At 44.2% G+C, this 27,873-nt stretch overlaps 2 protein-coding genes across 3 annotated transcripts; one reads left to right on the top strand and one right to left on the bottom strand.

Annotated features, from left to right (window-relative positions):
* Window positions 1–47: 47 nt before the first annotated feature.
* Window positions 48–11,835, bottom strand: LZIC (leucine zipper and CTNNBIP1 domain containing). Its single transcript, XM_081087916.1, has 7 exons — window positions 11,789–11,835; window positions 6,676–6,784; window positions 5,404–5,539; window positions 4,546–4,644; window positions 3,214–3,309; window positions 2,951–3,032; window positions 48–2,491 (listed from the first exon to the last, which is right to left on the bottom strand). The coding sequence occupies exons 2-7, from the start codon at window positions 6,774–6,776 to the stop codon at window positions 2,433–2,435; spliced, it is 573 nt and encodes a 190-aa protein (XP_080944042.1). The 5' UTR covers window positions 6,777–6,784; window positions 11,789–11,835; the 3' UTR covers window positions 48–2,432.
* Window positions 11,836–11,859: 24 nt separating this feature from the next.
* Window positions 11,860–27,083, top strand: NMNAT1 (nicotinamide nucleotide adenylyltransferase 1). 2 transcript variants are annotated; one of them, XM_081087914.1, is made up of 6 exons: window positions 11,860–11,957; window positions 15,127–15,216; window positions 21,432–21,602; window positions 22,546–22,729; window positions 23,416–23,555; window positions 24,110–27,083. In XM_081087914.1, exons 3-6 carry the CDS (start codon window positions 21,488–21,490, stop codon window positions 24,523–24,525), a joined length of 855 nt encoding a protein of 284 aa, XP_080944040.1. In that variant the 5' UTR covers window positions 11,860–11,957; window positions 15,127–15,216; window positions 21,432–21,487; the 3' UTR covers window positions 24,526–27,083. The 2 variants fall into 2 exon arrangements, with proteins under 2 accessions (XP_080944040.1, XP_080944041.1); XM_081087915.1 differs by lacking the exon at window positions 15,127–15,216 and having other exon boundaries at window positions 11,896–11,957.
* The last annotated feature ends 790 nt before the right edge of the window (window positions 27,084–27,873 follow it).

Raw genomic sequence — 27,873 nt, 5'->3', positions numbered from 1 at the left:
AGGTCTAAAACACTAGAAGATTAAATATAGCAAAATATAACAGGAAACAGTTTGCAAGTCATTTAATAACTATAGCTGTATAGAATTTTCAAATGATTTATTTTTCAAATTATTATTCTGAATTCAATATCAAATTTGTGAAAGAAAATATATCATAGGCCCTTGAAAGAACTGTTAAGTGGTGGATTAACCCCAATGCAAAACTTGTTTCTGTCCTAAGGAAGAGAGGGGAACGCACAGTAATCACGGTAATCCTGTGTGGTAGTCGGTTCTATTATCCCCACTGAACAGAAGAGGAAAAAGAGGCTCAAAAAGCTGAAGTAACCTGTCAAAGAGCACAAGGTCATGATTGGCAGTGTCTTGCTAGGCACCGCAAACTTGACCTCTTTTAAAGGAAGATTAATTTTAAATTGAGTACTAGTTATTGCTTACAAAATGAATATATTAATGTGGTTAATGATGAAATATTTCACTGATGTTGGTCTAATAGAAAGTTTAAGGGAAACCAAAATTAAGGACCCCAGATTCATCTAGGCCCCTTTTAAATACAAAATATTGCTAATTTTCCTCATCCTGCTACTGGAGGGGGAGGGGAAGCTTGCTAAGGCTTGAAACAACAACACAGCAATGCCATTCCCAGGTACTATATCCAAAAGAGCTGAAAACAGGTACTGAAACAAGTACCTACACACCAATGTTAATAGCACAATAGCCAATAAGTGGGGGGAAATGTTCATCAAGAGATAAATGGAAAAACACGATAGGGCACCCAAGCAAGGGAACATTTTCCCTGTTAAAAGGAATGACACACTGATGTGGGTTAAGCTCGAAAATATTACACTAACTGAAAGAAGCCAGACACAAAGGTCACATACTGTCCGGATGTATTTCTATGAAATATCCAGCTTAGGGAAATGCACAGAGATAGGAAGTAAATTAGTGGTGGCTGCAGGGCTGGGAGGGAACAGGGAGTTTCTAATGAAGATGTTTTGGAACTAAACAGTGGTGGTGATCGTATAATACTGTGAATGTTCTAAATGCCACTGAGCTGTACACTTTAAAATGGTGAATGTTATGTTATGTGAATTTCACCGTGGTTAAAACAAAAATATAGAATAATGAAGTAATGATGATTGGCCATAAAGCCCTAAATGAAGAGCAGATAATTTGCCTTTTCTTGGTTTGTCACAATTTCAATGAGTTTTGGGCCATCATAAACCAATATATGAAAAATTACCCATTAACAGCTCCAAATAAGGCATTCATGTATCTGAGTTCCCCTATTTTGTCTAGTTGACAGAGCACCTAGTTGAGTTTACAGTTTATATGGAGCTTTAAAGATTTTTTTAATTTGTATAAAGTGCAAAGAAAAAGAGTATTGAGAAACATATGAAAGACTATAAAATAGCCAGAGCCTAGGAACAACATACATGCAAATGGGGACATCTATATGCAGAGGTGTAAACACTCAGGAGAGAACCCTGCTTCTCCTCAGAGCGTATTTTATGTCTCTCCCAAAACTGACTAGTAAACAGTAATCTGCAGTCACCACCCAACGGGTTTTAGCAAAGAGGTCACACACAGGGAGGGCCTCTAGCTGCCACTTCCAATTACTGCCCTGGTGAAACAACACAGGAGGTTAAGTTACTTCAGGAGGCTCTCAACAGGGCTGCCACTGTTCCAAGCTCAAAACTCCGAGAGACAATAGGCCCTATTCATCAGGAGAGCTTACAGGCCGGGGAATGGTCCCTTAGTGACAACTTTTGTTAGGACATAGAATTTTTATAAACATGGACTTGTACAAATATATGTTAATTATTTTCAAAGAACAACATAGGTTGAAAAAAAATAAAATTCAATGGACACGAAATGGGGAGTTTGGACCCCCAAGTTTTATCCCCAACTCTCTGATGTGACGTTAAGCAAGTCACTTTCTTTCTGAGCCTCGGTTTCCTTGTTTATTAAGTGAAAATGACTTCTAAGATCACTTAGGACTCTAAAATTCTATGAACACTTATGAGGTCTATTAATGTTGTTGCTACGCTATTCACTCCAACACAAGTGGGGATAAATTCTGAGCAGAAAAGAATCTCTAGTTCGTATCTTTTCATTTACTATCAGCACCGAAAAACAAAGAGCTTTAAAGGAACAGAAACTATTTTCTATATTCTCTTTAAACAGACAAATCATAAGGAATAGGTCTAGTGATCCCTCCATCCCACCAAGTCCAGGATCACCCAAGAAGATTGCCCTACACAAAGCACAATGGTGAAGGGCACAAACAGAAGCCACGAGTATGTTTTGTCACCTTTTCTTAGGTTATGAATGCACTTGAAGAATCTCTTGATTTCTTTGCAATGACTCGAAATCCCCAGAAGAAAAATGCCATTTACAACAAGAATGTGATCACTGTCCCAAGCTTCCACACCACGTCATTTTTTTGTTTTTTCAACCTCAAAACTTGCCAAAGCAAGAACTTTGTCTCCAGAGCCTAAGAGAGAGACACATAAATGAAAACGAAAAGGTCATTTCAAATGCATTTACAGTTCTAGGCAAAGAGGCGAAAACTTATCACATACATATTGAAACAGAGATAAAGTTCCCTTCTATTACCAGCGCATTCCCCCAAGCTTTCCCCTTGCCATCCCAGTTTCCTTCCCCTCCAACAATCAGCTCCAAGGGTCTCTTATTGGTTGCAAATGGTAAAAATTTAGTTTACTTTTATATTTACATTTAGATGACAAATATTCTTAAAGCATTAGGCTATATTAACTTAATTGTTTGATTATAAAGTATTGGGAAATAAACTCAATAAAAGGGATTTATAAAGAACACAATTCTGGTTTTACTTCTAAACTCAATCTGAGAAAGCCATCATGTTATCTCACCTACGCTATCTGTCCATCGGACAGTAATTCATGTCCAACTTTCAGAAATACGAGATACTCACCAAGGTCTGTAGAGACTTTCTCGAACTGGCTGAGAATAGCACCTGCATTTGCTGATAAAAAGGCCTCATCATCTGCAGTCAGCTAAACAAAGCAAAACAAGTCCGGTGTAGTGGGTTCAAATCTTAACAAGCAGTTCTAGGAACCACTGCTAAGAATGCCTCAGGGCTATAAACTAGATCACAGATCAAGAAGTTCTGTACCAAATACTTTACACCTTTTCTTTATGGCTACTGCTATCTTATATTAAATTAAACACAGGTACCTTCTCTCCAAGTTTCCTGAGAGCTGTTAATATCTCCACTTTCTGTTGAGTGTACAAGTCTCTTTCCAGCTTTCCAACCATGAGATCTCTATCCATCTATAATGGATGAACACAAAGCATATGGTATTTAAGCTAAAAACATTCTATGCATAAAATACAGCTCTTCGGGTCTACTTCTTTAAAAAATATCCTCTAGCTGATTAATATTATAAGGAATTATAGAAACAATTCAAGACAAACATGATAGAAATGCTATTACACAGTTCTAATAAATCTTAATGCTAATCGTAACCAGTCTTAGTTACAAACTGTTTAGTAGTAGAGTTTAGAGAGGATCCATCCATCCTCTAAGAACTTATTAAACTGAAGTGTGGTTTATAGGCTTGAATGAGGTCATTGGTATCAGGTCTCCTGGTACTTGGGTTAAATATTGCCTTTACCACTAGAAACAGTGATAGTATATACTATACATTGGTACTATTCTATGTGCTTTATGTATTACATATTACATATAATATGTGCTCTACATATATTATTTCATTTAATCCTCATAACACCATAAGAAGGAGAAACTATTATTATCACCTTTTTTTACAGATGGGGAAATTGAGGCACAAGAGTTTGAACAAAATAACTTCTCCAAGGTCACATATCTCTACATGGAGCAGGAATACAAATCCAGGCCAGTCTGACCTAAGTTCATACTCCTAACCACTATCCTACTGAATTACCAGTGCTTGCGAATAACCATTAATGCCTTTATTACATTCAAGTTTAAAAACACTTCTTCAAGTATCAGGTTTATAAAGACATTTGAAATCCTTAGGTGAGAAAGGCCACACACACACAAAACAATGCTAATGAATTCTAGATGGGATTTCAACTCAGAGCTTCAGAAGTAAGTAGTAAAACCTTACCGGTAGAGTTCAAGTAGAAGTGGTCAGTAGCAATTTAAACTGCCACTTGCTGTTTAACCTTCTGTATTCAAAATCAACAATAACTGCTCAAAGGACGAATTTTGACCAATTTTTTTAAAATGGACTTTTTTAGAGCAGCTTTAGGTTCACAGTAAATTGAGTGAAAGGAACTGAGATTCCCCATATACCTCTTGCCCCCACTCACACACAGCCTCTCCATTACAAACATCCCCCGCCAGAGTGGGACATTTGTTTCAACTGATGAACCTACACTGAAACAGTTTACATTAGGGTTCACTCTTGGTGCTGTACATTCTCAACTGACCAATTTTTAAACTTCAGAATAACATGAGCAAATTGTTGGGCTAAGAAAAAAAATACACATAGCCATTGGATCAATTTAAAGGAACTTTACCTCCGCTAACCTTGTCCGAAGCTGACCTGGTTGTTTCTTTGCAAACAATCTGATGACCTCTGGGGTTTTAAAGGCCTGGCTGATAGCTGCTTGGATAGCCTAGAAATACAAGGTGAAAACTAACCAAAATATTCCAATGAATCAGATGTTGCAACTGATTGATGGGTCTTCAGTTATTAATAGGCCTTCTTTATTTATCAAATACTATTACAATTTTAGTTTCCATTTGCTATTTCTGTGCATGTCACTGGAGTCAAGTATATCCTATATAATAAAAGCCTAATACTAATATGCTAAGTGTCTGGTAGTCCATTCAACCAATCTAAGTGTAATACGCTAATGATATGCTAAAGCCACTCAACCATTTGCTATGACATGCACTGACCACCAGGGGGCCTACGCTCTGACTGGTAGGTTAGCTTACTGCTGGTGTCCTGCCGATTGGAACTGAGTGAGATGGGCCGAACACATCCTGGAGCCCTTCCACAGTCCCTCCCCAGCTGGCCAACCTCCCACATCTCTCCCCGGCCCTGATTGTGCACTGGTGGGGTCCCTTAGCCTGGCCTGTGCCCTCTTGCAGAGACCCCTCAGGGGATGTCAGACTGCCGGTTTCGGCCCTATCCCCGCATGCTAGGCTGAGGGACCCCACAGGTGCACAATGCCATGCATTGGGCCTCTAGTAACTAAATAAAGATCTGGAAGCATATGCGGTTTTATCCACAAGTGGACACTCACCTAGAAGTTAAACCTAAATAAAGGATAAATTTTCTATCTTAAACATACTTACCAAAAAAAAAAAAGAAAGAAAGAAGAAAAAAATGACCTAACTGTGTCATCTAGGTAAGTAATTATGCTTACCAGTTGCATTCCACTTAGTTCATCTACCAAAGTCATATTTCCAGACATAATTTTCTTCAGTGAATCATTAAATTCACTTAGTTGCTCCAGCGTTTCCTTTTTGGTTTCTTCATATTCATCTGCATCAAGTTCCTCTCTGAAGTACAGTGAATATAATATATAAAATACAGAGTTCCAAGTGAAAACAACAATGTTAGTATTTGTACACTGAGACTTCAGATACATATATTTACAAAAAAATATCTTGGGGAAAAAGGCTAAAATGAAATATCAAAATACTAATAATGGGTGTATTCAGATATTAAAAATGTGTGCATTTTGCTGCAATGTGGTTACTTTAACTAAACATTTTTCTTTTAACAAAATGAGGCACATTTAAACCACATAATAACTTCCTTTTAAGCAGTCTATAAATCAATGATATAAACTTGGGCAGGATTGTTAACATAGCGAAGCCTCACTTTCTGTATCTATAATTGAAGATAATAATAGTGTCCTTCTTATAGGGTTGCTAGGAGCATTAAATGAAATATGGAAAGTGCTTGGCATGTAATAGGTACTAGTTGTTATTATCATTAATGGTAGGTAAAATTTTATGCACCTTGAAATACAACAGGAATACAGCGCTTGCCATTTGAGTAAGAGGTTATTTTTATGCATCAGTCAAACAAAGCATTTATTAAACACTTACTACAAATAACAACAGTTACTATTTACGGAGCACCTACTCCAGCCAAGCATTTGTTGGCTCCTTCATTTGTAATATTTACCATGGCTGAAGAGTCTTGGTCTTTTTAGTAGTCAAGACTAAATATACACCAGAAGTTCAAGTAGAACCTTCTCAGCTTGATGCCAAGCAGGGCTATTTTATTATTTTAATAATTCTTTATTGCTAAAGGTATTACATATGTCCCCCTTTCCCCCCATTTTCCCCTCCAAGCCCCTCCCCCCGCCTTCAGCACCCTATCAGGGTTATTTTAAAAACTGAAGACAAGGTAGGTGTTATTATTTCCACTTCACATATATGGACATGGAAACTTAAGTATTTTGCCCACGTTCACACTTGCTTTGTAATTAAATGAAAGACTTTCACATCCCAGCCTTTATGACCTAAAAGCCTACATTGACTTAATTTCTCCACCAGACAAAGCACTGTTATGAGCACTGCAGGAGGAGTACAAATCACACATGGGCCTGAACTCATGGAGTTTGTAATCATGCTGCAGAAAAAAGCCATTTTTACAGCGTAACAGAATACAATTATACTATTACCTGCATTCCTCCAGATCTTGTAATTGCTGCATTAGTCTATCCAACTGTTCTTCTAAATTCTGCTTTAATTTGCTTGTCTCTGTCTTTCCTCTGGAAGCCATTTTAATCTCTAAACAGAATAATAAACCCACATACAGTATATAGTTGGCTATCTAAAATGATTCAACATACCAGGAAAATTTTAAATAGGCTATACTCTTTCTTAGCTATAGGTGTGGGAAAGATAGTTGTGCAAAGAAAATCTCAATTTATAGATAAAAGTTTAAACTCACCCCACAAAAATGCTTGGCAGTTTTCTTTCTTTTTTTTCTAAGTGTTTTCATTTTAAATATTTCTTAAAATTAATTTTTTGAGAGAGAGGGAGAGAGGGACAGACAGAAACATCGATGCAAAAGTGTAACATCTATCAGTGGCCTCCTGCATGCTCCCTACCAGGGATGGAGCCAGCAACCAGAGCATGTGCCCTGATCCCTGACAAGGAATTGAACTGGCAACCCTTTGGTGCATGGGATGGTGCTCAACCAACTGAGCCACACTGGTCAGGGCCTGGCAATCTTCTTAATTGACTTGATGAATTAATTAGAAGTCTTCACTAGTGGGTTTATCTCACCTTAAACAGATTTGATAGATGAAAATACAGATTTATAAAGAAATAGATCAGGTGTGAATACAGATTCATTATAATATTCTTTTTCATTCTTAGTATGTTCCAGGACTTAGAACACTCCTAGGCCCTAGCTGGTTTGGCTCAGTGGATGGAGCATCGGACTGCGGACTGAGGGGTCCCAGGTTTAATTCCGGCCAAGGGCACATGCCCAGGTTGCAGGCTTGATCCCTAGTAGGGGTGTGCGGGAGGCAGCCAGTCAATGATTCTCTGTCATCACTGGTATTTCTATCTTTCCCCCTCTCCCTTACTTTCTGAAATCAATAAAATATATATATATTTAAATATATTTTATTGATTTTTTACAGAGAGGAAGGGAGAGAGATAGAGAGTTAGAAACATCGATGAGAGAGAAACATCGATGAGAGAGAAACATTGATCAGCTGCCTCCTGCACATCTCCTACTGGAGATGTGCCCGCAACCCAGGTACATGCCCTTGACCGGAATCGAACCTGGGACCCTTCAGTCCGCAAGCTGACGCTCTATCCACTGAGCCAAACCAGTTTCGGCAAAATATATATATTTTTTAAAGAACACTCCTAGTATTATCTTGCTGGTTGTATGTGTATTTACCTAATATTGTGTGGGCATGAACAACTTTTGATATGAATTTCTTCTTTGAAAATGTGCCCATTTTGCCCTAGCTGGTTTGGCTCAGTGGATAGAGCATTAGCCTGCGGACTGAAGGGTCCCAGGTTCGATTCCAGTCAAGGGCATGTACCTTGGTTGTGGGCACATCCCCAGTAGGAGGTGTGCAGGAGGCAGCTGATTGATGTTTCTAACTATCTGTCCCTCTCCCTTCCTCTCTGTAAAAAATCAATAAAATATATTTTAAAAAAAAAGAAAGAAAATGTGCCCATTTCTACTGGATTGTATTTCCCTTACTGACTTATATAAGATGGATACGAAGACTTTGTATTTATGTTGCAAATATTATCTCTTGTCTCCTGACTTTAAATTCTACTTATGATGTTTTTATCACAATAATGATAATAGTCAAATCTATCTTCTCAAGTCTTCTTAGTCTGTGCCCCATGAAAGCAGGCCCTAATTATCTCAAGATTTAAAAATATATCTTTTCTATTCTAAAACTTTCATATATGTATTTTTAACATTCAGCTCTTTAAGCCACCTACATTTTTTGCTAATGCTGTGAAGTCAGGGGTCTTTTATTTTCTTTCAGATGGATAGTCAATTGTCCAAACACTGTTTACTGGTCAGTATTCATTGATGCCACCTTTAATGTACTCAATCGTGGCTCAATAGTTTGTTTCATTGATAATATTCTGGTCCTAAGGCATTGCCTTGCTATTTTAATTTTTATAGCTTTAGAGCTGATGTATAATAATAACTGATAAGAAGTTGCTTTTATTACTGTGGGTTTCTTCCCCCTAATAACTCTTGGTTATTCGTGTGCATTTCCTCTTTTAGATATGTATTTCCAGAAGAAATTTAGATGAATTTAAAATCAGTCTGTCAAGTTTTCTTAGAAATTAAATTGAGCCCTAACTGGCTTGGTTCAGTGGATAGAGTGTAAACTTTCGGATTGAAGGGTCCCAGGTTCAATTCCAGTCAAGGGCACATACCTCGGTTGCAGGCTCAATCCCCATATGGGAGGCAACCAATCGATGTGTCTCTCTCACATTGATGTTTCTCTCTGTCTCTCCCCCTCCACTCTCTCTAAATATCAATGGAAAAATATCCTCGGGTGAGGATAAACAATAAATAAATAAATTCAATTGACATTTTGACAGGGCTTACATTTAAGTTAGACACTAATGTGGAGAAAACTCGTATCCTTGAAATTTGAATCTTCCTATCAAGCAATATCTATTTTATTTAGGCTTTCTTTTATAATTTTTAAAAAGAAAATATTTTTTTCACAAAGGCCTTGAACATTGGCTATTCTTAGATATTTTGTATTTTTTGTTAATATTGGGAATAGGGTTTTCATTATTATAATTCCTGATTATTGCTGATGTAGAGAAGAGCCACTGATTTTGGTGTTGATATTGTATGTATCTAACATTTATAGCATTTAAGTTTTTCTATTTGTAAAAATTAAACTTACATTCCTTTCGGGAAACACATATTGCCTAGTATTAGATATAAACCATTCATCGAAACCTAAATCCTAGGGTAACATATTAAAACATTTAACATTTTCCTACACATAATCATTATCAGATGATTTGATATGTGAACTTCAGTGAAGAGAATTCCTTACGTCATATTCAAGGTAGAATTTAACCAGTGAAAATCTACTTTTACTACCTGCCATATCTCTTAAAACTAAACAATCTACAATCATTCTTAACATGTAAATGTAAATGAGTATAGCCAGAAGTGTAATTTATGATAGCTATGCCTCATGTAAAATTTCTCCTGGAAATACATATTTAAATTTTATTTTAAATCTGTTGTATTTTCCAGTAAAATTCAAGGCAAACCTGAGATAAGACCGAAAGTGCCTTTTCAGGATTAATTTCCTATAGTCTCACCATGCTGGACTACATGCTATTTCAGAAAATGCTATGAACTTTCATCCTTCTCTTGGGAGCCTGCTTTTTTTTCTACCTGACAAGCCCAGGTCATTCAGTCTTAAGGGTCTAGCTCAAGTCCACCTCCTCCATAATGCCTTCCTTGGTTACCCCCACTCACTAGGTTGTGAGTTATTTGAGAGTAGGGATTTTGCTTTCTCTTTATAAACCAGCATCTAGCACAACGCTGCACACACAGAAAGTACTGGATAAATGGCAAATCAATAATGAAAAGAGGAGTCTTTTTTTTATATGTGGTTGTTGGCTTTTGTTGTTGTTGTTAATCCTCACCTGAGGATATTTTTTCCATTGCTTTTCAGAGAGTGGAAGGGAGGGAGGGGGAGAGAAAGAGAAACATCAATGTGAGCTCTCTCTCACTGGTTGCCTCCCGCAGGCGCCCCCACTGCAGGGCATGGAGAGAGCCAGCTACCCAGGTATGTGCCCTTGACCCAGAATCGAACCTGTGACCCTTCCATACGCAGCCTATGCTATAACCACATAGCCACACTGGCCAGGGCTGCATTCCACATCTTATTCTCTATTTACTGCTTTTTTCTTCCTTGAATTATATGAGTTCATTATAGCGTGTTTTCTGTCTTCCTCTCCAACTGTAAAAGTTCTGAACGCAGAAAATTAGTCTGATTCCGCTTAGACTCGATACTCAATAACTGGATGAAGTGTATAAAGGCACAACGTATTTTAGGGAGATAAAGCTATTCTAAATAAATTCCAGAGAAACTTCAAAAGCCTTAACCTGGCGCTACATTGAGATTTACCCCAGAAAGATTAACTCGCTGGCACCATCTAGCATTCAATAAAGGTGGTGCATCTTTTACCAAAAACTAATCTGGAGAGGAAACTACTCATTTATGCTCACTTGTCTCTTTTTTTAAAAAAAACAAAACAAAAACTTTTTTATTTATTTCAGCGAGGAAGAGAAAAAAACATCAATGATGAGAGAGAATCGTTGGTTGGCTGCCTCCTGCACACCCCTTACTAGGATCTAGCTGCAACCCAGGCATGTGCCCTGACCTGGAGTGAATGGTGACCTCCTGGTTCCTAGGTTCCCGCTCAGCCACTGAGCCACGCCCACCGGGCTCACCCGTCTCTTATCACTCTGGACTCTGCACGGCGCTGACAGGTCTCAAATTGCATACACCTCCAGCTCTTGAAGTCCCAGTGTCATAAGCTGGAGGAAAGTGACACTGCTCATCAGAACTACAAGAAGCTCGGCGTGCAAACAAACCACCGTGAAGTGGAGCTGGCTGGGGAAAGAAAAACCATTTGCAAGTAGTTTTTATTCACTAGGTATAATCTTGGCCTAAAGCGGTCCAGATAGCTCCCACTGGGGCCGCCTGCAACTGAAACACACCCGCCTCTTTCTAGGAAGACATCCAGGGGGCCTCGTTGCGGGGGGGTGGGGGGTGGGGGGTGGGGGGTGGGGGGTGGGGGGTGGGGGGTGGGGGGGGGAGGGCGGGGAGGATAGGCTTTCTGAGATGTTTCCTAGTGCGGGCGTTACTGAGAAAACCCCCGCGCGGACTCGCCTAGAGGAAAGCTGTCAAGTCCAGAAGGGCACAGAGAAGTAAGGGCGGAGAGCACCCCTTTCCCGTTTCCGGCTGGAAGAGAGCTGCGTTTGGACCTCAACCTTCCGGACGCGGTCAGGGAGCAGCCCCGGCCACGGCCCCAAATCCTGTCTCCACGGGGGAATTTGAAGCTCCCGCACGCGGGTCCTGCGGCGGCCGGGCTCGACTAGGCCCCGGTTGCCACCAGAGGTCGCCGTGAACCCAACACCCCGAAACTTTTCGGCCCTCCCCGACCAGAACCCGAACGACCTCTTCAGGATTTCGGGGCTCCCTCTCCGTCTCAGGCCCCTGGTCCTCAGAGTTGAGAGCCAGGGGCCCCGCCTACCTGCTAGTCCTGGGCTGGCGGACGCGCGCTGGGGGAGCACTTCCGCCAGACGTACGCACTTCCGGCCGCCTGGAGCCAATGAGGGCGCGGCCGCGGGTGTTCCCCTCGCTGGCGTCCGGGCTGCGGGTCGTCCGGCGAAGGACTCGGGCCGCTTTGCTCTGAGGACGCGGTAAGCCCCTACCCTGAGCCCCTGATAAACTCGTATCTAGGGGAGTCCCCCCAGCACCCCGTTGTGTCGCGAGCATAGGGGAGGCCAAGGCGGTGGCATCTTTGAGGGTCAAATACAGCGGTTGCCGAGGCAAGGTCATATTCAAGTTTGGGGCGAGGAGCTTGCCTCTTCATCCTTTTCTCTCTCCGCGGGACCAAAAACCTCGGTAAATTTGCCTCTGACCTTCGACACTGGTGCATTCACCCTGAAAAAACAAATAAATAAATAAGAAAGTTCCTCTAGATGCGGCTTCTGGAGCTCCGCGGAGGTGGTGGGAGGCAGAGCAGGAAGTCCATTCTGAACGACTTCTCTTTCCTCCCAAATCTTTTCCAAATCAAAATACTAGGCCCCGCTTTCCTGGGTGCGGTTTGACACTCACGCCCCTCGAGAAGGAGACTGGTGAGCTGTGGGGCAGCACTTCAAAAATTACCGAGCAATTAGGTGGGAACCATTTTCTGCTGTTTCCCAGCCCATCTCCTGGAAGCGTCAGCAGGGTTTCTGGCAAATACATCAGAGGTGTCACCTTTAAAGCTACTTCTTTTTTCAGGCGCCCAGGGTAAACTTCCAACTGATATTACCGGAGAACTCTACTAAAATGAATTATTTCTGCTAGTTCTGCCTGATGGTGGAATTCCTTTACTTCTTACCATAAGGTGTATTTCAGAGTTATCATTTTGGGTGTGAAACCACTCTTCTAGCCCAAGTTAGAAAAGACTGTTGATGGGGATGTAGAGTACAGCATAGGGAATATAGTCAATAATATTGCAATAGCTATGTGTGGTGCCAGGTGGTTACTGGACTTATTCGGGGGATCACTTCGTAAGTTACTCAAATCCCTAACCACTATGTCCACTGTAATGGGGGAAAATGTGGGTTAAAATAAAGACTTTGGCACCCAAGTTGGAATGGTTCAGTAGCTTACCTTGCAAAGACACTTCAGACTCACAGAATGTCCTTTGTAAAAGTATGTGATGGTTATGTTAATGTAACTGTCTCTCATTTCTGGTATGTGGATATATATGGAAGTGTCAACATTTTAAGCAACATGGAACCTTCAGTACAAATAAGGTCAGTGCGAAGCAAAACAAAGCAGGAAGATACATTTTATTTCACCACTTGAAGAACTTGCTGAATCAACATTTGCTCTTGTGTACTTCCCCTAATTTTCCTGTTGGTAATACAGTATTCTATTCAGGCATTTGTGTTGGTTTTGGTGTGTGCAGTCTTGAAGCTGTGGAGGAAAGTGCTCACCCTACAAGCATTCTCTTTGCCTGCTCTTCTTTCTTAGTGACTTAACCTGATCTAGTGGTTCTGTACCTTTGGCTTCTTGTTTATAGTGAATGGAGAATGACAAAGTATTCCTTGTGCATAAGTAAGAGAAATTGGTTTGGGTTCCAGTCCTCATACAAAAATAGAGCCCAAGCCCTGGGAGTGGGGGAGAAGAAATTGTAAAACTACGTATCAGGTAAGTAGTCATGGGAGAGAGCGTTGGAGAAAACAACTTCAGAACTGAGAGTCATAACTGGGAAACCAGATACAGACACATTTCAGAGAGATTGCTGTTCAGTTCCGGACCGCCGCCATAAAGTGAGCGCCGCAATAAAGCGAGTCATCATCTTTCTCCTCGTGGAGGGGTTTGCCTTCAATTTGTAGAATAAAGCAAAAGCAACACCTGTGAAGCGAAATGAAATGAAGCACAATAAAATGAGGTAACGCCTGCAGATACTGCTTGATGGCTGCAGGAGTTTAGAACACTTCAACTTGGACTTGAGATGGGAGCCGACAGTGTGCAAGTTGCTCCAATGAGGTAGGGAAAATGCGGGGCAGATGAAACTTGAGTGACTAACAAGAAGTACCATGAGCCACCCTTGACCGTAATCGAACCCAGGACCCTTCAGTCCGTGTGCCGATGCTCTGCCCACTGAACCAAACTGGCCATGGCGATTTCATTGTTGATGTATGAATTACTCAGGTTTCTAATCACTAAGTTTTCGCAATATGTCTGGGATATGGAAGGTGCTAGAAAATGCCAGTGTTGTGGATAGTGAATGTGTTTCAGTAACTTCCCCTCCAGCAAGTCCCACCTGAACAGAGAAGCAGATGGGAACAGTTATTTCTACTGTGAAGGTCTGTGCCTGTCACCGATATGTTTGGGAGATATTTACATCGAATCTGTCCCTCCTGCCAGTGGACACTGGCCTTTTCCTCAGGAAATAGAGGCATCTCTACTTCCTAAAGACATTCAGAAGACCTGTGGGTAGCTAGGTCCTACTTAAACTGCCTTAGAATCTGTGACTACACAGAAAAAGTAAGAAGACGAAATGCCAGGTGGGTCATTTGGCTGTTTTCTATATAGTAATCGACTGTCATGATGCAAAAGATTGTCGTAACCCATATGGAGGAGATTGTGATTATTTTTCATTCTTTTTACTCAAATTTCCCGCTGCATTTTTAAAGAAGCAATAAATTGACCTTGTTCAAACACGCAATCTGAATCACTCTTCTTTTGAAACTAAACCTTTGTTCATTACTAAGATTTATAGTTTTCTTCTTCCTTTTCAGTACTTATTTCTCTAGCAACCATGCAACTGTTGCTATCACTTCCCTGAAACAAAAAGGGAGGTTCAGAAAGTCAAAGCAGTGATCTTGAAAGTATTTCGGAGGAGATCCTTATTTGGGATGAGTTTGGCTGTGCTGTCAGCCCCGTGATTTGGGTTGACTCTTCCTTTTTATCCAATGTCAGTGCTCATTAATGCTGAAGGACAGCATACTTTCAAGAGTGGCTTTGATGTGCTTCCTGTCGTAGCTCTGATGTTCGGCTGACCGTTTCATCTCGGGAGGAGCAGGGTAGGAGATGGTGATGTGCTTGCTGGCCGTGGTAGGTGCAGTGCTGCGGGGACAGCTCACCCTGCTGGTGACATGTATCCGAGGCAGGGGACCAGCCGGGCTTCAGACTGCTGGTTTAGCATCTGGTCTTGCACCGCCACACTGGCCAGCCAGAGCAGCCCCAGGCCTGAGAAAAGCACCGCGGATGAAGGATGGGATCTAATTCAGTGGAGTGGCAGTAACAGGAGAAGGGTGGCTTTTTATCTCCCCTCTAACCCTCTCTGCTTTTTCTCTTGCTTTTCAGACGCCTTAGCTTCTTGGACTTCCCTTTGCAGTGTGACAGTCCTAGCTGAGCAGTTACTTCCCCTGAGGGGCTGATAAGCCTTTGACAAAGGTGGGTTTTGAGGATGTTTGTTGCTCACCTGTAGAGACCGAGCTGCTCATTGGCAGCAGCACAGACAGGAGTAAAGTTCAGGAGTCGTTTTTTTCTGTATTTGGGAGGGAAAAGCGCTGTGAGGAGTACTTGTCTGTTCATTGGAACGTATATTTAATGTGCTTTTGCCACAAGGATTTACACAGAGGCACTCACTTAGTAAGAGATGGAAGGCTTGCTGCGTAAGGTGCCAAGCCTAGTCCAGTGGTCCCACTGTTAGTTAATATCTTAACTTAAAAAAAAATTCTAGCAAAGTGGAACTCGCAAAACACACACATACAAAAAACCCTTGTGGGATCTTTTAAACTTTCCCTGGTGAAATGTGTAACTGTGACATGTGTCTAATTCGGAATTCTATCTGCACATACCTCTGTTTTTTAGTGTAAGTAGAGAATAAGTATCAAAGACTAACGGTGTATTGTATACAGCCAAGCTTTCAGATTAAGATGAGCCTTTAGAAATTCAGTATCTCAAACGTACGCAGTTAGTGGCCAGAACTGGTAACACCCTGGTGCAGACGCCTTCCCCGAAGGATCCCACACCGAATGCAGAAAACATCCTCTTTAGAGCCCATGGGACCGGGCCCAGGTGAGTGAGCGGCACAGTGAAACCTAAAAAGACAGCAGGACAGCGTCACTGTCCTCGGCTTCAGCATCTCAGAAATGCACTCCCGAGTGCAAACCTAAATCGAATGTGCTTCCTCGCTTCCCTCGTGTGGAGCAGAAATGCTCAAAAGCTAAGGGTTTCCCTCGACAGGTCCTGCTCTTAGTGGCGATGCGGGTGCTAATAACTGGGACTATTTTGGGAATAACTTCCTCATTATCTCAGTTAAACCTTCCAGCAAAACTGCCTATGGCACTCAATAACTACTTTTTCATTTTTATTTTATTTATTTTTTAAATATATTTTATTGATTTTTTACAGAGAGGAAGGGAGAGGGATAGAGAGTTAGAAACATCAATGAGTGAGAAACATCGAACAGCTGCCTCCTGCACACCCCCTACTGGGGATGTGTCCGCAACCAAGGTACATGCTCTTGACCAGAATCGAACCTGGGACCTTTCAGTCCGCAGTCCAATGCTCTACCCACTGAGCCAAACCAGTCAGGGCTAAATGTGAATTTTTTCTTAAATTTCAATCGTTGAGCTCCCGAAAACAGGAAGTCCCATCTTACCATTTAGCAGACACTGAAGTGCTGGTCAGAGTGACTGCACACTCACCAGTTGCAAAGAAAGTAAAGATGGTATTACCAGCCAAGTTGTTGAGGAGAAGTTGACTGCAGTACCGAGAAGAGCTGGGACTAAAATTCAATCCACTGGGTTACACATTACTTACTACTGATCAGAAGAGATCGGCTACAAGCATGACACCAGAAGGTGCTGCAACCCTGGGATTTTAACCTTAACCTGGCACTAGGTTCATTGGGCTCCGGGCAGCTCACTTCTCTTAAGGACCGTAGTTCCTTTAGCATGGCTCAAATTAATGCTGTAAGACAGCCCACCAGTAGCATGGAGTTATTAATAGTCATAGTTGGTGGACAAATAAAGTTTGCCATTTTTCTAATTCATGTTAATTTGCTATTTTGGTGAAATATTTTTGTGGAGCCCAACCGGTGTGGTTCAGAGGTCGGGCATCAACCTATGAACCAGGAGGTCATGGTTCAATGCCCTGGTTGCAGGCTGGCTCCCCAGTGTGGGGCGTGCAGTAGGCAACCGATCAATGATGTATCTCTCATCATTGATGTTTCTGTCTCTCCCTCTCCCTTTCCATTCTGAAATTAATAAAAACAAGAAAAATATTTTGTGGAAATTCCAGCTTTTCAGAGTAAGGGAATATGCGTTACTGCACACAAACATCCTATAATAGGAGCCGGCAGGTGTGAAGCCGGCCAGTTACAGTGTCACAGTTCCCGTCCCTTCTCCGTCCCTTAAGTGGGTTCTTAGTTTTCAGGTATTTGTTGAATATCAATGTTCTCAGAACTGCAATTCTCTTATTTTGAATGTGCCAAATTGCATTTGTTTCATTTGTCCAATAAGAAAGTTAACTGATTTTTTTTTTCTGCCAAGACTAATTTCCAACGTAGAATCTAAACTAACATGATCAAGGCATAATCTGGTGGAGTGTGCCTGTGTCGCCCTCAGCCCTACCGACATCAAGTAATGCAGGGCTATTGGGACTGCTCTGTGGGGAATAAATAGAGACATTGGTTCCCTCATTGTCTCTTCTTATGAAGTTAAACTCAGTCTGCCCAGATCCAGTGATTCTCACTGTATTGAGATTGTTGACTTTTCCAAGAAGTGAAGTGGGTGACTCCCGTCGATGATAGGGGCAAACACAATGGGGCAGACGGCAATTAAACACATGACAGGAATCGCAGAGAGCACCTGAACCGCCCCCACAGCTGAGACCCAGACCGCCCAGCTGCCAGGTGAGGGCTTGGCCGAGGAAGGAACTGGCCTTAGCAGAACGTACAGCTGGAGAGCCAGAGTGGCGATCGCAGACAGGAACACGGTCGCCCGGCTGCACGGGACACAGTGAGTCACACTTTACACAACCGCTTAGTGATGAACTGGCTTCCAGAAGCCAGAGCCAGGGTCTGTTTCAGGATAACGTAACTTTAGACCACAGAGGTAGAGTTTCACACATAGCAAAGACGAATTGAGATCCATCCCATTAGAGCAAAATTATGTCTACGAATACTCCAATAAGAATATTAAAAGTGCCTTGCCCTGTGTTGCTCAGGGATTAGAGCATCGGCATACAGACAGAAGGGTCTCGGGTTCAATTCTTGGTCAAGGCCCTTGACTCAAGGGCATGTTCCTGGGTTGCAGATTCGACCCCAAATGCGGGAGGCAACCAATCAATGTGTCTCACATCGATGTCTCTCTCTCTCTCTCTCCCCCTCCTTCTCTCCCACTCTCTCTAAAAATCAATGGGGAAAATGTCTGTGGGGGAGGATTAACAAAGGGAGGGAGGGAGGGTGGGAGGGAGGGAGGAAGGAAGGAAGGAAGGAAGGAGAAAGGAAGGATATTAAAAGTAGCTACCGTTATTCAGCTCCTACTATATCACAGGCACTGTTGATACTGATTTCTAAGGAGTCTTTAGAACTTTGGTTCTTTTTTCATGACTAAATTAATGCGCTAAGGCAATCCACAAGTAATAGCATGAGTTATTAATACTCAGTAGACAAATGTGTCATTTTACATGCATTTTCTCACTTAATATGCACGAATCCTATGAGGTAGGGACTGTGGTTCCCCATTTTGTAGGTGAGGAAACCAAGACTCTGATTAAGTGTCTGAGGACAAACACCTCGTAGTAAGAGGTAGAGCTAGAATATGAGCCAGGTCTGAGAGTCCTAACTGGGCCCCTCTGTAAGTGCTACCTCTGCCTCTAGCCAGATGGTTCACGCTGAGCATCACTTATAAACGGAGGGCTGCCCTGCCGACCGCCACCTAACCACCAAGTGAAGTCTGCTGTTACTGCTCAGGCATTCTGGAAACTTTTGTGGTTACGTGTATATAGTTTCCGTGCATGAGAAAATCTTCATCATTAACGAGTAGTTTTAGCTCTTCACCATAAACTCTTTTAGTCATTTTTATTATTTACTTTATTCATTGGGTTTAGCACTGAATGCCTCTAGGGTGTTTGTAGAAATCAAATTTACCCTCAAGAGATTTATCCCCAGTGAAGGTCCTCTTATGCCCCCAGGTTATTGAAAGCAGTGGCCTGTTGTTAGAATGAGAATACAGTTACATGCTTAAAGGTATGTTTTAAAAGGAACAGCTTCTTAGAGGTGTAAATTCCAGAAGTTGTCAAGTCTGCCCCATTATTTGAGTCGGCGAACGCAGCACCCTGAAATGTGACAAAAGCCACACAATTCCTGTTCTTTCTGGAAAAATGAATGTTCTACACACTGGCTTCATGTTTAGAAAATGTTTCATTACTGTTTACACATCAGTGTTTTTAAAACTTCCTAAGAAGGTCCGTGAAATCGAACTTGAAAATGGAAAGTACATTTTCGTTACACGTCAGGACCCCCTCAGAAAGAAATGACGTTCGTCGCCCTGGGCTGGGAGGGACACCCACAGCCCGAGCTGGTGAGACCTGGGCCGCCAGCAGTGCACCTGGTCGGCCGAGTGGGCCAGACTGAAGTGGATCATGGCGACACCTGTCCTCGAGCACCTGGAGCAAGGCAAGGCGGAGCCCAGACAGGCCTGTTAGAGCTCCCAAACCACCTCTCCCAGCGGCCCCTGCCCGCCCCTTCCCCGCACAGGTGCCTGCGGGCCGCAGGGGAGGTCTTCTCCTGAGAGGGGCAGGTCCTTGGGCTGTGGTCGGAGCTCACTGTAACTTAAGTCTCCTTGGCTTTGAGCGTCTGACCTCAGGTTGGTGGTGTTCACGGTGGCTCAAGAGGACTGAGCGAGTCTTCGGAGGCAGGTCCTGACTGACAAGGGAGAGAGCTTTCTTTAAGCTGAGAGATCAGCTTCCCGAGCCCTTCCCCTGGGAGTCCCTGGGAACCCGAGCGCATCCCCAAGGGCAGGGGGGGCTTCGAGCTCTTTGTTCCACCCATCCCTGTGCAGCAGGCGGCTCCCCTGGGCACCAGTCCCTCCTGACCTCGGCCATCCTGTTCTTCCAGCTCCCAGCTCAGCCTCCCTGGGGGAAGGTACCTGAAACCTGAGATGGGTGGGGCTGGAATTGACACCTGGCTCCAGCTGAACTCAACCCCTCAGCTCTAACTCACAGGCATTCCCCAGGGGAGGCAGAAGACCACGCTCAGACCACGCGCAGAACAGTTCAGTTCAGTTTTCAGAACTGAAGGTGATGCCTTTGAGCTGGAGAGGGCCCGCTCCGTGTCCGGCACAGGGGAGGATAGAGCCGCACCACAGGGCATCACTGAGACTTCAGAGCACTGGGCAAAGGGCAGATCTCATGGGCTTCAAGGGAGAAAATAAACGTCACACTTAAAGGATCCAGAATGGAAAGTGACTTCGGCCCAGCCGGTGGGGCTCAGTGGTTAGAGCGTCAGCCAGTGCACCAAAGAAGGGCACATACCTGGGTTGCAGGTTCGATCCCTGCCCCGTCGGGGCGTGTAGGAGGCAACCAATCGATGTGTCTCTCTCACATCGATGTTTCTCTCTCTCCCTCCTTCCACTCTGAAAATCAATGGAAAAAATATCCTCCAGGGGAGAATTAAAAAAAACAAAACTGACTTTGGATTTTTCACCGTTAGCACTGCACTCTCAAAGTAGTGCCTTCAGAATTCTGGGAGAAGGTGATTTTCAACAAAGACTAGGATCTGCCAAAAGAAATAGCTGAAAAAGTTGACTGGGATTGCTTTGGGAGCTGGATGAAGGGGTTGGTGAGCGGGATATGGCCGATGGCTGTCACCCTGAGATGTCTCAATCTATAATCATTTAATAAAAGTTTTTAATAAAAGCTTTAGATCACTTGTCTTGCATTACTTCAGTAGGTTTATGGAAAGATCAAATGGAATAATTTGAATGAAAAAGAGGTTTGTGAAGGGTAAACTGTTATTCAGCGGAAAGTGACGTGATCATGTTGACTTAGAGGCAGAACACTGGTTTGAAGGGCAGGTTGCTGGGGAGTTACCCTGAAGATGATGATGTCACTGTGTCCGTTAACTGTGGCCACAAAACCACAGCAGCGTGCAGCAGTGGACATTCGTTTTTGCTCGTGAGCCTGGGTCAGCTGTGGGTTTGCTGATCCGGGCCAGGCTCAGCCGATCCCGCCTCGGCTGGCTCTCGTGTTGCGCTGGTTGCGGTTTGGCCCATCCCCGATGGCCTTGGCGACATAACTCATGGCAGCACCCGCGCTCTCTGCGTGCTTGTCACCCTCCCTCAGGCTGGCCGGGGCCCGTGTGGTGGCAGAGGCAGGAATCCGAGAGAAAGTAAGAGTGTGCAAAGCCCCACCTGGCAGACTGTCACATCTGCCACATCCTTTTGGCCAAAGCAAGTGCCACAGAGTGGGAAGGAGCTCCCCATCCTTTGTGGTAGGAGCTGTAAGTTCACGCTGAAAAGGAAGGTGGGGAAATGGGGCCACTGTTTACAATTCATGGAGCGCAGTCATCGAAGCCCAGTGTTCTAATCCATCTATTGGGAATGAGAACACAGAAGGGGGTCAGAAAGCCTGTAACTGGTGTTCCTTCTCCTTTGTAGACAACCCGGGAGGTGCCAGAGTGTGCCGCTCAGATCAGCGCTGTCAGGGTGCTAGCATGGAAAATCCCCAGAAGACAGAAGTGGTTCTCCTGGCCTGTGGCTCCTTTAACCCAGTCACCAACATGCACCTCCGGCTGTTTGAGCTGGCCAGGGACCACATGAACGCAACAGGTAGGAACGGTAACAAACGCAACGGTGGGGTGCAGAACACTACCCCCAAATACGGCCCCGCGGCATATGGGGTATTTTGAGCCGAAGGAGTTTGAGAAACCTGCAGAGTCAGGGAGGTCACTCGGCCCTCCTCCCCACCCTTCTCCTCTGAAGCAGGTCACAAAACCCCGTGTGAGAGGCACCCCCCCATCCCCAGAGGAAAGGCGCATCCTTAGCTCTGAATACAAAGGGATGCCAGGAAGAGTCTGAATGAAAGAGCCTTCGTTAGTTTCCCTGCACTGACTACTCTCACCTGGTGCTCTTTGCCCCTTCCTGTTTCTCCGCTGCTGTCTGCTCTGAGCGTGAAACACTCAGGCCCCCCTGTTTCCTGGGGTCTTCATTTCCTTAGGGAGGTTCCCGTGTCCTGTAAACCTTACATTAAACAAATGTGTGCTCTCCTCCTATTCGTTTATCTTTCTCAGTTTCATGTTCAGACCCAGCCAGGGACCGACCCAAAGAGGGTCAAGGAAAACTTCTTCCTTCCCTCCATAGACAAGATTTCTTTTGTTACACAAACTCATGCTCTATGCTGATAGATAGGAGGATGGGTGCTCATACTCACTGATAAACAGGAAACTAAAATTAAAAATGAGACACAGTTTTCCCACCACACAGACAAACATTTTTAAACTTCACAGTGTCAACTATCAGAGGTTGGGGAGATTGGGGCTCTTTCTTTACTGTAGGTGGACAATACAACTTGATTAAGGCATTTTACAAAGCAGTTCTATGTGTTGTCTATTTTACCACAATTATGAATGAATGAATGAATGAATGAACAAACCTGAATCCCTTTGTAAAAAAAAGAAAGGGAATATTTGATTAAAATCATATCGATGGAACTATTTCCTGTGCATAAAGTCTAATTTGTTATACCTCATGTCAAACCTAACTCTCTACCCAGGAAAATACAGGGTTATCAAAGGCATCATTTCTCCCGTTGGCGACGCCTACAAGAAGAAAGGTCTCATCTCTGCCCATCACCGAGTGATCATGGCACAACTTGCCACCCAGACTTCTAGCTGGGTGGAAGTGGACACCTGGGAGAGTCTGCAGAAGGAGTGGGTGGAGACTGCCAAGGTGCTAAGGTATCTGTGGGGAAGTGAGCTCTGTGGGCTCCTGGGAACGGGTCGGTGCCTTTCTTGGGTTGGGCCACGTTTTCGTGCTGCCGGTGTCTGAGCTACAGGTTTACAGCGCGGTCCCTAGGGCTGGAAGGACTGAGGTGTGTGGTTCCCGTGCGAGGTCGTTGCACAGCGTGGAGCACAGAAGCAGGCAGCATGTTCCCGAGCCTGTGTCTTGCATTGTGTGTTGAGATGTTTGCATGATGGTTACTGTGCAAAGCTCTGTTAGCGAATGTGCAGGGAAGCCTGCGGCCTGGCAGTGCCCGAGCGAGAGAGGCAGAGTTGTAAGATGATGTCATTGCCATCAGTCTTCTGAGAGGCAGGTATTCAGGACGGGAAGCTGTGATGCTGGGTCATGGACAGACCTGTCTGTGCGCTGCTTCCGTGACAGCATACGGGCTTGTCACACACCTGTCTTACACCTTTGAGACAGTTTCAGGTAAGGGTTCAGAAACCAGAGTGAGTGACATCTAGTTATTACTTAATGTTATCCTATATAATAAAGAGATAATATGCAAATTAACCCTCACGCCCTCACAAGATGGCTGCCTACAGCCAGGCTGGCAAGGAGGGTTGGTGAGCATCTGCGAGGGACAATGTTTGGTTGAGCTCTGTGAGGAAGAGGACTGTTCTGTTGCTTTGTTGTTTTATAGACACCACCAGGAGAAGCTGGAGGCTAGAGGCTGTGAGCAGCAGGACTCCCCTGTGCTGGAGAGGCCTGGCCGGAAGAGGAAGTGGGCTGAACAAAGATCAGAATTGAATCAGAAGAAGACCCTAGAGCCACAAAGAAAAGGTCTGCATGTTTTCCCAGGACTTGCCAACTGGAGCAGATAAGGTTCTAGAGCTGAGCAAGCCCCCTGTCTATTTCCATCTTCTTTTTTTAAAATAAATTTTTATTGATTTCACAGAGGAAGGGAGGGGGAGATCAAAACATCAATGATGAGAGAGAATCATTGGTCAGCTGACTCCTGCATGCCCCTCACTGGGGATCGAGCCCACAACTGGGACATGTGCCCTGACCGGGAATCGAACCTTGACCTCCTGGTTCACAGGTCGATGCTCAACCACTGAGCCACGCCTGCCAGATCTAGTTCCATTTTCTATTCAGTACATGGGGTGCCTGGAAAACGCCCTCGTAGGTTTGCTGAGGGAGGGAGGGGCGGTGCGAGGCATCCTGAGCTCCTGCCCCTGCAGTCCTTAGCTTCTCAGCTGTCCTCGGTCTCTTTTGAGAATCAGAATCGGAAAAAGCAGAACCTTCTTTCCAGAATAACACGCCCACACATTCACTTTGACGCCGGGAGTTATTACATAGCAAACCCTGACGCAGTGTTTTCTTCTTTGTCCCAGACGTGCCCGAGGTCAAGCTGCTCTGCGGGGCAGACCTGCTGGAATCCTTCGGTGTCCCCAACCTGTGGAAGCGCGAGGACATCGCCAACATCGTGGGGGACTACGGGCTCGTCTGCGTCACCCGGGCTGGAAACGATGCTCAGAGATTCATCTACGAATCGGATGTGCTGTGGAGACACCAGGCCAACATTCACCTGGTGAACGAATGGATCACCAACGACATCTCGTCCACGAAGATCCGGCGAGCCCTCCGAAGGAGCCAGAGCATTCGCTACTTGGTACCAGATCTCGTCCAAGAATACATCGAGAAGCATAATTTGTACAGCGCCGAGAGCGAGGAGAGGAACGTCGGGGTCATCCTGGCGCCGCTGCAGAGAAACACGGCCGCCACTAACTCAAGAACTACCACAGCGTGAAGCTGCATGCCTCCCCTGGGGGGATCTGAAACTGTCTGGGTGTCAGCAGTTTAATTGATTTGAGCCAGAGAGAGCAGCTGGGGGAAGGAATTGTGATCCTCTTTCATACATTGAAACTTGAAAGTTTGGTAAAAATCAGTAGTAAATTAAAATCAGGTTTATTTTTTTTTTCTTTTTACCAGAAGTTGCGAAGGTGAATGTTTTCAGTATTACCATCTTTTTTGTTTTGAATGTGCAAATCCTTTTATCTTTAAAACGAGATTAGCAGCACTCTAACCAGAAGACTGTTTAATCAAATTAACTATAAATCAGAAGGCAAAAAGGACATCTGGCTCTCTCATACTAGAGAAGCAAAGTCTGAAAAGCCAGGTGCATTTAAAGGCCTCACGTTAGTTATGAAGGAACGAACACTTATGGATGCCTAATTCTGGGCCGAAAAAATCACTCTTGCAAAAGGCAGCACGGAGCGGCCATCTCCAGCTGTGCACAGGCAGGCTGGGAATGTGCCTGGCAGCAACCTCGGGCCCACAGAATGGCTGGTTAGGCTTCACCAAGATACACCTGCCTGGAGCTCCGCCTTTGGAGGCAGGGAGTGGGGTCCAAGCCCTGGCATGTTTGCAGAGGCGGGCAGGTTTCTCCGATGCCCCCCCGGTGGGAGAGAGCCTGTGCGTCACGTGGCTTATACGTTCTCCTAGCACAGCCCTAACCCTGGCCACCCACCCTCTTTTGTCTTCAGGAGCCATTTCGGAGATGACATCACGCTAATGCAGTGTCTTATTCAAGAATGTGGTTAAGTGTCAGTGCTCTAAGCTTTATGGGTAGCTTAATAAGCAAAAGACAAACGGAGACCTTAAACACATGAGAAACGCCCTGCTTGTGGCCAGAGTTTCAGCTCAGGGTTGGGGCGCTGGTGAGAGGTGTAGAAGCCATCAGCCCGCCTGCGCTGAGGGTCTGAAGAGCCTGCTGTTTTGTTGCAGCCACAGTGAATCTGCCTTTTGTGAATCTGTACATTTTTCTCTTCTTGTCCCTTTGTGTGGACTTTATTTTTTTATTATTTTTTAAAATAATTTTATTGATTTTTTTACAGAGAGGAAGGGAGAAGCATAGAAGTTAGAAACATCGATGAGAGAGAAACATCGATCAGCCGCCTCCTGCACACCTGCTACTGGGGATGTGCCCTCAACCAAGGTACATGCCCTTGACCGGAATCGAACCTGGAACCCTTCAGTCCCCAGGCCGACGCTCTATCCACTGAGCCAAACCGGCTAGGGCCCTTTGTGTGGACTTTAATCAGGGCAGAACTCCCAAGTAATAAAGTCATAGCTCTATGTTAAAAATTCAAGCTTGCCATATGATTTAATAATGATAAAAATTTAGTGGACATTTTACCAATTGGTAAAGCAAAAAGGCCAGAAATAGTTTTTTATAGAATAGTGTTGTGGTTTGTGAAAATCATTCTGTGATAGAAACAGGACTAAAGTTACATTTCCAATGAAAATAGGATACCAGTAATCTAGCTTTTGCAATTTATATTTCATACCTACACCACTCTAGATGACGGATTTATAACTGCAGAAGAAAAACATAACCGTGCAACTGCATAGTCAAATCTGTACCCACAGTTCACAAAGGAAAAGGTTAAATAAAGCCAGCAAATAAATGTGCATCCTACAGCTCCTGACATTATTACTAATGCCAACAGGTCAACCTCTTGAAGACGGGAAGGGTTGCAAAGCCTGGCACCCAGCAGTTTTCTCGCTATCTGCTGAATGAATGCAAAGTTAGAATCTCAGGTCATAGAAATGGGGTCATTCTTCTCCCTCCTTAGCTTTGTGGAAGCTAAGAATTGGAGCAGAACTGAAAAATAGCCATCTAAAAGCAGCTGAAGCTGTCAAAATGTAACTTTGATGTCTTCTCCTGGAAAACTAGTTAGTTCACCCAAAATATTGTGGGAGCTGCAGAAAAATTCCAATGCTAGAAATTTCTCTCATACTCTGTTGCCTCGCTACCTAGAAGTATGTATACCCTACTCAGCTATTAGTGTGTGTGTGTGTGTGTGTGTGTGTGTGTATTTATTTATTTTTAAATTGATTTCAGAGAGGAAAGGACAGAGAGAGACATCAGTGATAAGAGAGAATCATTGATTGGCCGCCCCCTGCACACCCCATACTGGGAATTGAGCCCGCAACCCGGGCATGTGCCCTGACCAGGAATCCAACCATGACCTCCTGGTTCATAGGTTGACGCTCAACCACTGAGCCACGCCGGCTGGGCAGCTATGAGTATATTGACCTCAGGCCCCACTGGGAAGGCCTGGGGGACCCTCCCAGGAGAGCTGGCCATGGTAAAATGGCCCTTTGTTGTACTATTCATGGATCAACAACTTTGTACATTGAACGAGCTGCTTGACTTTTCCCCCCGAGACCACGGATGCTGCTAATGCCACAGCATAATAGCACAGTTCTGGGTGTCTTCAAGGACAGAACTTCCTCTTTGGATAACAGACATTAGAACAATGAGCTTCGCAGGGGAATAAATATCAACTATTGTGACCTCCAAGGAGGAAGAAGAAAATGTGCCATTGTTGATCGTGCACCAGGCCTTTCTCATAATTTGCTTTTGTAAAGCGAGAGTCTGGGCAGTGTGGGAAGCGGTGTTCTGTTTGTTCGATGCTGGTGATGTTGCGTCGTGCTCCTTTACCCCTCGAGTGGCATCGCGTACACGCTGCAAACAAACGGGGTAAGTCCTTTCCAGGCCGCTTCATCAGCTTCCCTCAGTGGAACGTACCACGCACGTGGAGATATTTTTTTCTGTTGTTTACCAGTTGAGTGGACAACCGGGAACAGCAAACCTTCTAGAGAAGAGGAGCAGGGCCCTTCCACCATGGGAGGATGCCGGAAGCCGGTCCATCCTTGCTGCTTGACACAGTCGCTGCAGGAAAGAAACATCTGCACAACATATGTTTCAAGGGGCCTGGCGTATATAGCATACTGTTCTTAATATGTTTGCTCCCCTTAGCGCTGTGTGTTTTAACCAAGGTCACCTCTCCGAGAAAGGTTGTTTCCCCGGGTAGGGATTTTTCCCTGAAGTCAGGGAGGGGATGAAACTCCTTAACTAAGTGCCAGGCGTGTAGTTAATCACTACGAACAATCATGCTTAAGCTACATAATCTTTACTCCCTGGAATGGAGATAAGAAACGCCCTAACCTTTGAAATAGAGATTGATAGGATTGGAATCAATTGGTATAAATACAGATGTAAGAAGACAGAACGAAGAGAGACAGAAATTGGCACAGAACCTACACAGAACGTTCTCTAGAGACAGAAGAACTTCGCTGGAGAGAACAT

The sequence above is a fragment of the Myotis nattereri genome (assembly GCF_964212035.1).
Source record: "Myotis nattereri genome assembly, chromosome: 3".
Classification (NCBI taxonomy): Eukaryota; Metazoa; Chordata; class Mammalia; order Chiroptera; family Vespertilionidae; genus Myotis; species Myotis nattereri.
This window is presented reverse-complemented; position numbering and strand designations above follow the sequence as displayed.

What these genes read in the sequence shown, in the direction of transcription:
- LZIC (XM_081087916.1), bottom strand. Translation starts at nt 6,776, where the DNA reads ATGGCTTCCAGAGGAAAGACAGAGACAAGCAAATTAAAGCAGAATTTA. An exon ending in TCAGGAAACTTGGAGAGAAG is followed by an intron (nt 3,033 to 3,213) that starts GTACCTGTGTTT and finishes TGCTTTGTTTAG; the next exon opens with CTGACTGCAGATGATGAGGC. An exon ending in GAAAGTCTCTACAGACCTTG is followed by an intron (nt 2,492 to 2,950) that starts GTGAGTATCTCG and finishes TCTCTCTCTTAG; the next exon opens with GCTCTGGAGACAAAGTTCTT.
- NMNAT1 (XM_081087914.1), top strand. Translation starts at nt 21,488, where the DNA reads ATGGAAAATCCCCAGAAGACAGAAGTGGTTCTCCTGGCCTGTGGCTCC. An exon ending in GGACCACATGAACGCAACAG is followed by an intron (nt 21,603 to 22,545) that starts GTAGGAACGGTA and finishes CTCTCTACCCAG; the next exon opens with GAAAATACAGGGTTATCAAA. An exon ending in CCTAGAGCCACAAAGAAAAG is followed by an intron (nt 23,556 to 24,109) that starts GTCTGCATGTTT and finishes TCTTTGTCCCAG; the next exon opens with ACGTGCCCGAGGTCAAGCTG.